A 14,173-nucleotide genomic window follows, 5' to 3' on the forward strand; every position below is an offset into this window, starting at 1 on the left:
TGAGTGGTTCTTCACAAGTCAGGGTACATTCACACCATGTCTCCACCCTTCACAGTTGCTCAAAAAGGGACTTCCAAGAGCACTTACCCAGGGCTGAACCGGAAACCACTGTGCATTGCTGCAGACCCAAATGCAGAACCAGTCACTGAAATGAGGCAGAAGGGAACCCTCAAAGGACACGTGTATTTTCTTTCTCATCGCAGCAAGAACTACGCAGCTTTGCTGCAGCAGAGCTGTCTGCCTTTTAGTACAACCTGTAATCACGTTTTATTCTATCCTTTACTAGGAGGAAGAAGAACAAGGCAGTAATCTGATTTCTGTACCAGGGTAAATTTTTTAACAAGTACGTGCAGTGTTGAATAAAATTGGTCATGCCTGAAAACTGGTAGAGTAATCCGGGGGTTATTGTCATCCCTGCAAAAGGTTCTGTGGATGCTGAAAGGGGATGTTCAAACAGGCTCCACTGCATGTGGGCTGGGTAAGCTGCTCCCTTTCCTTACTTCATATGTGCACCTCTGCCTTTCCAGAGTGTCTGAATCTCTGGTAGCTCTCTTCTGACACCTTAGTAATACCCAGGCACTGCTCACCCTGGGATCAAGAGTATAATAGTACCCCAGAGAATGGATCAGCACTTCTGGCCATGTAATTTGTTTTTCTCATTGAGCATAGTGTTGGGTTTTCAGCACTGAAAATGCATCTCAGTGCCAGGAGGTTGTAATCATAGAATCACAGAATTTTCAGGGTTGAAAGGAACCTTTAAGATCATCCCGTTCCAAACCCCTGGCCATGGGCAGGGACACCTCCCACTAGATCAGGTTGCTCAGAGCCCTGTCCAGCCTGGCCTTAAAAACTTCCAGGAATGGGGCTTCCACCACCTCTCTGGGCAGCCTGTGCCAGTGTCTCACCACCCTCATGGTGAAGAACTTCTTCCTAATTTCCAATCTAAATCTACCCTTCTCAGTTTGAACCCATTGCCCCGAGTCCTATCACTACCTGACATCCTAAAAAGTCCCTCACCAGCTTTCTTGTAGGTCCCCTTCAGATGCTGCAAGGCTACAATAAGGTCTCTTTGGAGTCTTCTCCTCTCCAGACTGAATGACCCCAACTCTCAGTCTGTCTAAATAGGAAAGGTGCTTCAGCTCTCTGATCATCCTTGTGGCCCTTCTCTGGACACACTCCAGCACGTCCCTGTCTTTCTTGTAATAGGGGCTGCAGAACTGGATGCAGTACTCCAGGTGGGGTCTCATGAGAGCAGAGCAAAGGGGGAGAATCACCTCCCCCAGCCTGCTGGCCACACTTCTCTTGATGCAGCCAAGGATCCCATTAGCTTTCTGGGCTGCAAGTGTACACTGATGGCTCATGTAGAACTTCTCATCCACAGCACCTACAAGTCCTTTTCCCAGCCTATATCAGTGTCCACATTGAAAGCAATGCCCAAATTGAGCAGAAGCAGCTGTGGAGTTTCCTCCGAGCCACCTGTGATTCCCCTTTCTGGCATCTCAAGGCTGCTGTGCTGCTCATGGTACCAGGATGCTGCCAAAATTGCTGTGTCAGGGTGTGAGACCAACTGAGCACTGGAGGAAACTGAGCACAGCAGCCTCAGCTCTTCCTACTCTGAGCTCAACCACAGCAGCCTCACCCTTACTCCATGCTCTGGAAAGTAATAGTTTGCAGACACTGAGTTGTCCAAGGCAGCTGCATCCCATGCAAGCTGAAGTTTGTAAGTGCTGCTGGGTCCTGCTGGTGGCTGGGTTTGGGCTTGGGCAGGGATGATGAGTCTTTGCTCTGAAAGGGTGGAAAGTGAGGGGAACCAGAGGACCTCTGCCTGGAGAGAGGCTGAAGAGATGCAAGAGACTCAAAGGCCTGTGGCTTTTATTGTTTTGCTTTGTTAGCATAAAAGTTCCACTTTCAACCTGTAGTTATCATCTAGCTTTTGAGGTTTGCCAGCAAATGTTACAACGACCGCTTGTAAAAAGTTCCCTCGATTGCCAAATGAGATACAAATAGACATTTTAAAGTCCTATTACTTGAGCTGGGGTGTTATAAGAAAATTTAGAAATTATTTAGAGATTATTAATGCCTATATGTCTTCTAAAATAGGCAGAGGATATGAATACTCCTTTACTATGCACTATGTGCTTGCTGTTCCTGTTCAGATACTGAAGTAAAGAAGGGAGAGCATGAAGAAGAGAGAAGGTTGTGCATCACTCAGCCATCCCCAAGTATCAGTCACCAGAAAAGTAGAGAAACATTTTTCTGGGTTTAGCACACTTGTATTTTTATATGACTGATGAGTTCATTTCTCCAAAGCAAATACATTTCCCTGCAAACTCCCCTATGCCTGTTGGAAATGTTAGCTGATTTAGTTTTGGAAATGAGTTAAGAGGAGAGGATGAAGGAAATACTTGAGAAGAACAGATTTTGAGAGTCATGAGAGCCACTTGTCATTTCCAGTTCAGCCTTTTGCTTCCTCTGTAATTTACATGACTTAGCTGCTTTGTGTCTGCTCCTTATCTGTAAAATGTGGATATTACAAAGGTGAATTCACTAATCTTGGTGATGCATGTTGCTGAGAGGGAAAACATTATGCTTATTGATTATGATAAGCAGGCTTTCAAGGATTAGGTCAAATGAAGCAAACTTGCATTAAAAATGCCTTAGAAATACATAAGCAAATGTTGTTTGTGGTTGTATCTGTAGAGCCTGATGTTTTATTATAGGTATTATGGGTGTATTTGTTAGTTTAACCACCACAATTGCTTTGGTGTCAACCCAAGAGTAGAAATATATATATTTTTTCCAGTCCTAAAGCTTCCAAAATCAGTGTTTTACCACAGTAATTTTGTGTTGCTAATGGGTATTGATTTTATTGTACTACAAGCAAGGTAATGTAATATAATATAATTTTATTTTATGGCAATGCATATTTTTTTCCTGCTGCTATTCTGTGAGCTTGTACTAGTATAGTGCAGGAGTATTCCTTTAGCAGAGTTCCTCAGATTTTTAAACTGGTTTCAACCAATTTTGGGGGGTAGGAAGGGAGCAGGAAGAAAAGGCACTTCACGTCACTATAATGTTTATAACTACCAAGCAGCTACAACTTATTTTAAATTTTTAATACAGTTGTATCACTTTGACTTCTGCTTTTCTTGTTTGTATAGGTGTAAATGTATATGTTCTTAAACCAGTTGTAGTTGTTTCACCAGTCATATTCTTTTGTCTTGCAGATCACAGGTTGAATAGCACTGTGCTTTCTAGGGGCAATTAATCAATGCATTTATTTGAGGTCTTAGAATGTTGGAAAAGATCTTTAAGATCATATAGTCCATTAGCCATTAAAGGCTATTTGGAAAGATACTAGTGTCAGAGGAGGCACAGACATGTAAAGAAAAAGAATATAGTATAATTTGCATTTAATTAGAAAGGAATAGATTAAAATTTTCTTCCTGTAGGTGAACTGGACTGGTTTAATACTTGTTGGTCTGTGATAGAAGATGCAAACCTGGACTTAATAGGTGCTTTCTTCAACAGAAAAGCAATCATTTTCATGTTACCTACTGCAGTGGTGGCATCACTGTTAGAAATTGTCAGCCTGGTGGATCAACATGGAACCACTGGGCTCCCACAACACTTCAGGACCTTTTTATAAAATCTGGAAAGAAAGCAACAAAAACATTTTCTTTAGGAGGCTTTATTGTATCTGGAGTCTCACAGTGTCTCACAACTGTCACAACAGATCAATATAAAAATATTGATCATGTCCATGAAATGTAACACAAGCTTTTGACCTCAGTTAGTAGTGATGATAAATGAACTTCAACTAATGCCCCCCCTGCTATTTTGCAATGAATGCAAAGGTTGCCTTTTATCATACACTTGGGTAGAGACCTGTTGTCCGGACTTTTCCTCTGTTAAGTGAAGGTGATAAAATAATTTAGGTCATGATCACTTTGTCCTTTATAGTTTTGTTAGCTAATATGAACAGAAAAATCAATTCTAATATTGTTACTGAGTTGCTAGCATTTGGCAGTTAATGTGTTATACAGAAATGTCAGCTCATTAATAATAACCAATTATAATACTGGCATATAGCTGTCATTACAAGCATAAGAAGTCTGTACATTTTTATATAGACTTCTAAACACACAGAGAAATGTGCACTTCTGTGATTAAAACACAGAGATATCTACATGAAATAGTGAAAATGTGGTGATTTTGCCCTATGACTGTTCCAATCACTACTTTTAAGCCTTGTCATTTACAGAGAATATGACTGAGTATCTATCACAAATTTCATTGAAAATATGTAGTAATTGTGTTCTGACGCTTCTCAGCCTACTCAAATGTTTTGGTTTTTTGTTTTCTTTTTTATTCTCAGCCAGAATTATGTTTCATTTATCATACCTTTGTGTAATTTGCATTTGGAAATCAGTATGCATTTCTTGCAAATATGCGATTAGATTTTTATTATCTCCTTCCTTCGGATTAGATAAAGGCAGTTGTAGCTAGCAGGGGTATGTTTCAGTCAGGGAACTCAAGGAAAAGTACAGAGATACCAAAACAAGATGCAATGCAACTTCTTGTGGAGCTCAATAAATACATTTTTAAAAGGGCAGTAGGGAGACAGTTATTTTAGTGAAAAACAGCTATGAAATACCCTGGAGCATCAGCTCCCATGGGGGTTTGTGGGCAGCAGCCTGTTTGTGTGGTACCTGTGGGAGGTGGATGCTCTTTCTCCTGGTGACTGGCAAGGCTAGAGGTCCTTTTCCAGGAGGTGCCTACCTGGGACTACCCAGAAGATTGACAGGTAGAGAGAAAACATTTGGGAGATTTGTGTCCTCTTATACTGCCATTCTTGTTCATATGTATACTTTATGCAGCATTAAGTGTTTAAGTATATTTAGAACATAAAATTTAAAAAGTCTAAATAGGTGCTGGTAGAGGTAGAAAAGAAGATACAGCCTGAGTAGTTGCAGAACCTGGCTGCTCTCATCTGGCTGTAGAGGTTATGCTAAGATGTAAGTGGTTAAACACCTGATGCTGATGTTGCTGACATTGGTATTAATGAGTAACAGGCAATGCCAGCAGCTGTCATGTGCCATTAAATGCACAGGGCTGTATCAGTGCCAGGTTGAGTTGAGTGAGATCATGATCCCAGTCCTTGAAACTGTTGTGCCTGGATTGGGAAATCAGTCTGGGGCCAGGCAAAGGAGGGATTTGCTCTGTCTGGGCTGACTCCACAATGTAGTTGTCTGCCTGGGAGCCTGGGAAAGCTCCTGCAATCAGAGGAGGCACACCCTAAACAGGACAGCTGGAAGTGGCACCTAGAAATGAGCTGAGTTACCTACAAGTAACTGTTAAGTGCAGTGAGGTGCAGGTACCTGAGACAGCTGCACACAGCTGGAACACACCAGGCAGGGAAGCTGCACCTTGCTGGAGTGGGAGACAGGGACCAAGAGGGTTCCCCACAGCATTGGTGAACATGGTTGTAGGTGCCATCTACATCTCCCTGCAGTCAGGTTTGGCACCTGATGCCTGCCTGTAATGCTCTGTAGGCTTGGCTGGCATTTGTGTTTGGGGGCTCAACTCAATGCCTGGCTGTCAGCACCTGGTGCTGCTGGAGGTGCCTTGACTGGTTCCCCCTGCTCTCCAGGGGCTGCTTCTGAATGGCCTGTGCCTCCCATAGGTCAGACTTGCACGATGCATGGTATGTAGAGATATTTTAGATCCCTGAGGAGATCTGAAATGGGCCTGGGTGCCTATGGTCAGGCAGCAAAATCTCACCCCAAACGTTTGCAGGCTCTGATGACAGCTTTAACATCCAGCTAATATGCAGAGACCTTCATTGCAGTCATCAAAATTTAGATGTGGGCATCTGGAACTGAATCCCCCTCCAAGAAGGGCATATTACATGGGAGCAATAGTGAATAAAAGTATAGCCTGGGTCAAAGCAAATGTTTATTTTAAATTGTTTGTGTTTGTAGATGCACTGCTGTCTGGAAAAAGGAAAACGATTGAAAAACAATAATTTAACTAACATGCTGTTTGTTGTTGGAATTTAGCTGTCCAGATTTGTTAAATTATTTATTGAACTATTTATTTTGTATAAGTATAAATAAGCAGAGCTGTTTGTGTTTGCAATCTTGGAAGAAATTTAACCAAAGTTGCAGCCTGACAGACAAGATAAATAATCTTAATTGCTGACATTGGTGATTCTGTGTTGAATAGCCTACCAGGTGTAAACTTCAGAAAATCAGTGTGAATTTAGCTTAGACCTTTATTTCTTAGAAATCTTGAAATTCCTTAAAACTTCTGACCAACACAGTGCATGAGTCAGTGATTTTCATTTTCATCCAATATTTGATTTTTTTATTCTCATCCTATATGAAGTGCTGTGTATAACTCCATGCATGTCTGCAGGTGTTACTGACAATAACGGTAGAATATAAACATAATTTCACTTATAATGGATTAATGAAAAGAAGATCATTTGAGGTCAGTGGGGCTGGACCAGTAGACGAGTGGAGCAAAATTATTTCCTCAGATTTTTTTTGTCGATGTCAAGAATCACACTTATGCTTAAGTGGTTGTTGTACTGGAGCCTGTGTTGCATGCTGGATATTTTATTCCTATTAGTAAGCAGCCACTTGATCAGGTCCTTCTTGAGTAGGTTCCTTAGAGGAATGTGAGGCTATCAGCCTGGTTTCTTCTGATTCTATGAGAGGACTACATTTTCCATTTATTAGTGATCTTCAATGCAGCTTACAGATCGAAGCCTAAAAATGTACGTCCTTCAGCATTGTTTATTGCACAGCAGAGATTAATGTTGATGTCATTTGGATCACTACTGTAGGTGGAGTGCTGCAGAAGGAGAGCAGTCCTCTCTTTGCAAATGTTATTGCTCAAGATAAGGGTGTAAAAAGCAGATTAGGAGATGACATGTGACGTGTCCTTCCCGCGGTGTAAAAGTACAGGATCATGGGATGAACTTTGCCTGACTGGTCACACAGAGAGTGTGTCACACTTGTAGCTCTTACGAAAAAGACTGCAGAACAAAAACATAAAATGACTCTCATGAGCTCCTTTCTCAGTCACTGCATATGTGGAGACCCTTTGCCTGTGTCTGATTCTGAGGTAAGAACCTTATTTAACCCCTGATTTTGCTGCTCTGTCCTTGGGGGGACTGGGTTAAGGGACAGCTTTGCTGAAGGCTGTGTTGGTGCTCCAGCCCTGGAGTCATTCAGCTGAAACTGGTCCTGAGCTAAAATCTGCAGAGAAGCTGAAGCATGCTTGTGGGACAGGTGTGATGCCATAGAAACCAGAATTTATGCAAGTGCTCTATTTAGAATAAATTTCATGCTGTAAGTGAAACAGTTGGATGTAGAGCAATTTATGACATTGATAATTTTTCATAACCTAATTGCAGTAATCATTTTAAAATGATGACTGTTTAATAACTCAGCCTGCTAGCTGAAGTGTGTTCACAGTGAAATTTGTCTTAAGATGTCTTTCAAATAAGAAGTGAAATCTGCCACTGTAGTAGGTGGCCTTCTAAAAAAGGCTCTTTGGAGTTGTACTGGCCTGGTTGGTTAGAGTAGGAAGAGAAGAAGGTGACAGAAGAAAATACTTTCTAACAGGCATAATTGTAAAAGGCTGATTCTGGGCTGCATGTTGGCTTTGAATATGCAATACCTGAAAAGACTTTATCTGGTGTCAAACATGAACAAAAACATGGCCAGAGACAGACAAAGTTATGTCTCTTGGTTTTTTTGGAATGAAATGCACTTGGGTAGTCTAAAGCTATCCTACTAGAGAAGCAGGCTGATTTTTTTACAAAAAGAGAAAAAGAAATCATATTTTGTATGAGAAGTTGGAGCAGAGAAAGCTCAGCAGTGCTTTCTAGTTTACCATTCACTCCATGAGATGTCCACAGAAACTGCCACCCAGCCCAGAAATACCCTGCTTCCTCTGTTTCTTTTTTTTTTTTTTTTTTTTTTTTTTTTTTTTTTTTTTTTAGAGAAGTCAGGAAAAAACAATGAAACACTGAGAATTTGGAAACTTCAGGGAAAAATTAATATAAATTTTTATGTGCAGTATTTTTTTTAGAATAAAAACTGCATGGGTTGGGTTTTGCTAGAAAAAATTACAGCAGTGTTACTCCTAATGTGTTGAAATCCTTAAAAAAATGTTCCTTCTAACAATTAATTTATTAATTTATTAATTTATTTAGTTGCAGTGCAATTGTGATACCTGTAGGCATTAAGCTCCATGAGCCAGATGTGCTGTTCAACAGGAACAACATGCTCATTTTCCAAGTTTCCTCTCTGAAAACATCAGTTTTTCCTGTATTTGTGTTATAATATCTCTAGTCCTGCTCAGTATGACTGTAGCCTCCCTGAGCATACAGAAAAGTAGCTTCTCCCTTCCAGACTGGGTGAGCTCAGTCACCCAGTTTGCACATGGGTGCACAATCTCTAAATCTGACCCGTGAGGGTGTGGGAGGGAGCAGTAGGATGGGGTGGGACTGCCTGGTTTGGTATCGGCTTATGGTTACGTGGGATCAGCAAGCAGTCCAGCTGCAGCCTTGCTGTTTATTTCCCTCACTGAGCAGAGAGAGTTTAAGCAGAGAACATCACAGAATCATAGAATAGCTTGGGTTAGAAGGGACCTCTGAAGATCATCTTGCTCTAAGTCCCTGCATTGGCCAGGGACATCTTTAACTTGATGAAGTTGCTCAAAGCTCCATCCAGCCTGACCTGGAACACACATGGTAGAACATTCACAGCTTTTCCGGGCAGCCTGCTCCAGTGTCTCACCACCTTCATTGTAAAGAATTTCTTCCTTATCTCATCTAAATCTGTAATGTGAAAGTGTTGCCCCTTGTCCTGTCAACAGAGACCTTGGTACAAAGTCCAGACACACAGTGTGCTGGTGTTGCATGTAGCATCCTACTTGTGCACAGGAACAAGTCCGGTGAGTGCCAGAACTGTCCCTCCAGAAAACCATTCATTGAGTTCAGTGCTTATGATAGAGCCTGTCTGTACTGCTGACGTAATAGGTGAGTTTTTAATGTTATTAGTCATGTTTGCCTAAGAGGTGCTGATGATTGGGTGTTAACCTTACACAGCACAAGCATCACAATGTCTTTCCTTTGCAAAGTTACTCTCTCCCTGATTTGTGAGTAGCAGTTATTGTATTTATTGTGGTAACACTTTCTTTTTAGCAATGTTAAGTTGTTCTGCCATGTGAAAAACTCACAAATTATAAAGTGTCAGAAAATTCTGTGGCTTATTTGACTTGTTCACATTTGAAAAGGTTTCTTCTGATGACCACTGGAGGAGGTCACCATCCCAAGATGAAGAAAAGACAGATACACAAAAGGTCACACCCAGGAGGTGGGGCTCTGGAAAAAGATCTCGTCCTAGACCTCTCTCGGACTATGGCCAAATGTCAGTCAGAAGTTTCTCTATACCAGAAGATGCAGTGGTGGTGGAGTCCCAGAGCACAGACTGCACAGATGGAGAGAATCAGCCAGAACTGACTTCTGCTGGGTCTGTGATCCAAAGCAATACAGTAGGCTACCACAGAGGGCGAAAAAGAAGACCCATCTCTGTGATAGGTGGGGTCGATTTCTATGGAAGTGGTCCGGCAGAAGAGATAGAAGGTCTGCTGACACAAGTAAGATAAGAGATGTGCTCTCTGCAAACTGCAAAAGACCCTTTCACTTCCTTGCCTCTACCTTCAGCCTAGAAAATAGAATGGATGCTTCCTTCTCCTCCTCCCTTTTTCTCAAGCTGGTGTTGTGTACTTACAATTCTGCTTTCCTGGTCACTAATTACTTTGTCTTGTTGTTAAAAAACAAACCAGCATGGAATAAAACGGATAATGACTTTGGGATAATCTTTTTCTTATTGTAAATGAACCATATTTCTTTCTTGAAATGGTTGTTATGTCTCATATTGGTGCATAAGAGCTGATGAGTATGCAATACAGCTTTATGTGTACTCACCTTACAGGGTGTAGGGCCTGAAGAACAGAGGATTACAAACAATATGATAGTGACTCGTTATTTATTGATCATTTCAAATTCTCCAAAAGCAGGTCTGTTCAAAACCTGTGTTATCAGCTGTTGTGTTCAAAATCTTTGTATTAGCCTAGCAATGAAACCTAAAACTAATATGGAAGTAGCTTCAGGAAATGGGTAAAAAAGTAAGGAATTAATGAATTAAAGAATCTAAGAAAACTGTAAATATGGAAGAAAACTTTCACTCTAAAATTGACTTGATACTAAATTTTTACTAAATTGACTTGATAGAACATAGGAAGCCTGTAAGAAAATTGCAGGGGTTGAGTTAGTATTTGAGCAGTATGTATATTGTCAAGTTAATAAAGCACACACAAAAGAAATAGTATTTACATCCTCAAATAATGTGATTTCAGCATTTATTAATGGAATTTGAATCTTCTTAATCTTTCTCATGCTACTTGATCTCCTGCTGGGAAACTCAATGCAGTATCATTCATGGGTATGGGACTCCCCTGACTGGAATCAAATGCTGAAACAATGTCAGGATTTTTGGTCTCCAGTGAAAAGCGATTTTTTAACACAAACATTATTATAGTGTATTGTACATTTTTCTTTATCATTCCCTGATTAAGAAATGCACCTTGAAACAAAATTCCAAGTGAAGCCAATAAACCTTTTACCCAGATCAAGGCCATAGTTTCAACACTACCTAACTGGGATATCTTAAATTGAATTTTATTGCTAGTGAGCTTGGAGGAGAAAAAGAAGAGGAAAATTATTTTTATAAATTCTAGACCATCTTAAGTCAAGGATAATAGATGGATTTCAAGGGACAGCAAGTACTGGCAACCCAAATAAACCTTGCTGTGAAGTGCTTTGACATTCTCCAAGCCATTAATTTACTGCTGAAAACAAATTGATCTCTCTTCAAACCATACTTTCATCAGTTTATTAAAGAAGGAACATGCATCGAGGCAGCTGTTTGAGCTGACTCTGTGCTCCAGTGCTGCCATGAGAGCTGTTGGGGTTAAATGAACACATTGCTGTTTCACTGTGGTCAGGACCAAAACTATGGAGTATTCCCTACAGGGACACATTTTTCAACCCAAATGATGGCCTTCCCAGGCCTGTCACTGAGTAACAACAAATCCTCATCTGTCAGGGGAATGAGTCTGGACTGAAACCTTACAAGAAAATTTAAGTTGTGCAGAAATTAATAGGTCTGTTGCTTTATCAGCCAGTGATTTGCATATAGCAGTTGCCAACATTTCTATTAGCTATTTGATGCAATACATCAGACTTGCTCTCTGTGGTGTTACGCAGGGACAGGATCCTGGTATATTGCTAAAGCACTGAAAAAATGAGCTTTAAGATGAGGTTGGAATTAAATCATACTCAATACACACAGGCTTTTGGCAGTCATATTAGAAAGTGAATTTGTAGCTGGAATGTAAAGAGTGACTAATGACCAGGAATATGCTTGCTAGAACTATTTTATGTGGGCCTTCCAAAGGCTGGTCTTCACCTTGCTGTTTTTTTTTTCTTAAAAGCTTTGAAAACCCATGGGAATATTTGAGACCTTCAATGCTTGTTCCTTATTTTTTGTATTTTGTTTTGGTCTAATAGCTTTGGTGTAAGATAACATTTTTCAAACAATACTAAATCACTGGTTTCATGATAGAATGTAAAGAGAAAAAAAAACAAAACAAACCTGATTATTCAGATTGCTTGACAGAAGGGCCTATGAACAGTGAAAACTGAAAAGATAAGGCCAGATATAAAGATGAGTTTCTCTGAAGGTCATATGCTGAGGTTTGGCTGTTTAATGTTGAATTTTTACACAAGGTCATTCAGCCTGCCTAATGTGGGATGACCTGGGGAAGACATAAAAATAGACTCAATTTGAAAATGAAAGAGGGGTATGTTCTCTAATCATAATTAAGCAAACAAATTATTTAACTGAAGAAAATGGCTTCTACATAAAATTAGGAGTAAACATAACAGTACCTCTTTTTAATGAGACTTGTGGGATCTTCAGAGCACAGGACCATTTTGACAATTGTTTTTGTCTTGTATAATATATATTCGCTTTACTTAAAAGCAGTACTATTATTTGAAGAAAGCAAATGTCCCAGACAATAAATGTAACTTCCAGACATAGCATTTCTTATCATTCCTTTGCTTTGGTTCTAACACCAGCCAGCATGGCACATGCTGTTCTCAAAGCAGTTACATCCAAGAGCACGTGGGCACAGAGGATTACAAGATGTAAATTATAGAGCACATCTGATCATAACAGAAGGCCAAGGGGTTTTTAACATAATAGAAAACAACATAACATAATAATTTTTTTTTTTTTTTGCAACACCCATGGCTGTGGTTTAAGCAATGGCACTTCAAAGTGGGGGATTTTACTGCCCCTGTAATTAGCTGGACTATCAGAAGAAACCTTACTTCATACCTGAGTTTTGCTCAGTAGGACGTGCTGGTAGCTTTACTAACATTGGATTTTCTTGTTTTCTCTGCAGCCTGTGACACGGCCACCTGTTCCAGCACACCAGGTCCCCCCTTACAAAGCTGTTTCAGCCAGGTTCCGCCCACTCACCTTCTCACAAAGTACCCCGATTGGGCTGGACCGGGTCGGACGGAGGCGGCAGATGAGAACATCGAATGGTGAGATGGCCCAGTCCTTTTCACTTTCTAGATCTCAGCTTCATACCTTGGTCAGGAAGGAAACTGTAGTGTGAAACACCAAAGGGTACAAATCAACTCAGTGACAAAGTGACACCCAGCTAAGTTGCTTTGTTTTATGACTTGCTTATTAGTTGCTTTTCCTGTTGTGTACATTTAAAACTTTTTTTTCACATCTACTGTCTGACATTGCTATGGCTTACTCTTCTTTACCAGTTACATTCCTGTATTTTCCACTCTCTAGTCACATATTTGCCTGAAGGTAATAATAGAATATGAGGGAAGTAAAGTCTAATATGCTTGAATTCATAGCCAAACCATAGCCACACCATACATGTATTTTTAATTTTCTGTTTGCCATGTGTTCAGCTTAACTACTTAGATAAGCATGCCTTAAATAATTAAGCTGCTTGTTTCAGTGAACTATATGCAGTTGCAGTTACTTATTCAGTGGTGAATGCAGCAGCCCAAAAAGGGTTCTGGGACATAAGGGTCAGATTGTTGGAAAAGATTGCCTTTTTGGATGCAATACCCTTTATCAGACTCTCTGATGTGCCCTGTGAATTTTTTGTTATAATTGTTTTAATTGTTTACTATTAGCATACAATGCTATCTTGAGTTAATAGATAATATACTTAATATCTAGTATGAGAGGAATATTTATTGGCAGGTGGGACCAACAGAACCTGGGATTATACCATGTGTATTGAGCAGGAAAAGGTTCTAAAAAAAAAATAAATCAAAATCAAAAGCCCTGAAAGCAAGGACTTTGCAGTTTGAGAGCAGTTGCAAAGATCTGTCAAGTGGCTCCAGCACAACATAATGAAGTGGCTCGTGTCACAGATTCTGATCTCTTTCCTTTTTCTCTTAAAGTCACAAGGCATTTCCTTGTCTTTGAACATGTGAGAGGTTTTGTTTGCTCATGTACAGTGAAATTTGATAGCACAAAAGTCCTTTATGATAGAAAGAAATTCCAAACCCAAGCACTGAAAACCAGTGGTATCTTATTTTAGTTTTTTACTACAACTTAATAGATTGCATGTCTACTTTAATAACAACAGGAGACAGAATTGGAGATACAAGTTTTGCTGTTACAAGACAGTAAGTCATCATTCTGTAGGAGATGAACTGACAACCATCCAACCAGCCAAGGGAAACTTCCTTTGAGTCTTAGATTGCTAGTCTTGTGCCTTTACAAGTTTTATATTAAAGAGATTACCCATGGTTCAGAGTAGAGCAATTTATATAAGAATCTTAAAAACTGTCCCATCTTTTTTGCATACTGTGGTGTGGGACTTGGATTTGACTAAATTAATTGGTGAACTCCTTTAGACAGCCTCAGCTCTAAGTATGTGATACGGCATTCTGCTCATGTTTAAGTCACCTAAATTTACTCTTAAATGTACCACTCTAAATGTTACCTACATGAGAGCTATCTTTGAACACTCATGACCA

The 14,173-nt window shown here is 40.1% G+C and overlaps 1 protein-coding gene across 5 annotated transcripts in view; it reads left to right on the forward strand.

Moving 5' to 3' along the window:
* The window catches only part of SPATA13 (spermatogenesis associated 13), a 59,981-nt gene that overhangs the window by 19,637 nt on the left and 26,171 nt on the right, over positions 1–14,173 (forward strand). For 2 of the 5 annotated variants that reach the window (XM_030469596.1, XM_030469597.1), the window contains exons 3-4: positions 9,316–9,678; positions 12,556–12,700. In XM_030469596.1, the coding sequence (XP_030325456.1) occupies positions 9,316–9,678; positions 12,556–12,700 (508 nt within the window). Of the gene's footprint in view, positions 1–6,994; positions 7,135–8,468; positions 9,059–9,108; positions 9,178–9,315; positions 9,679–12,555; positions 12,701–14,173 lie in introns of those variants that run through there. The other 3 variants (XM_030469599.1, XM_030469601.1, XM_030469600.1) reach the window with 3 other exon arrangements.

This window comes from Calypte anna, chromosome 1 (assembly GCF_003957555.1).
Source record: "Calypte anna isolate BGI_N300 chromosome 1, bCalAnn1_v1.p, whole genome shotgun sequence".
In the NCBI taxonomy this organism is placed as follows: Eukaryota; Metazoa; Chordata; class Aves; order Apodiformes; family Trochilidae; genus Calypte; species Calypte anna.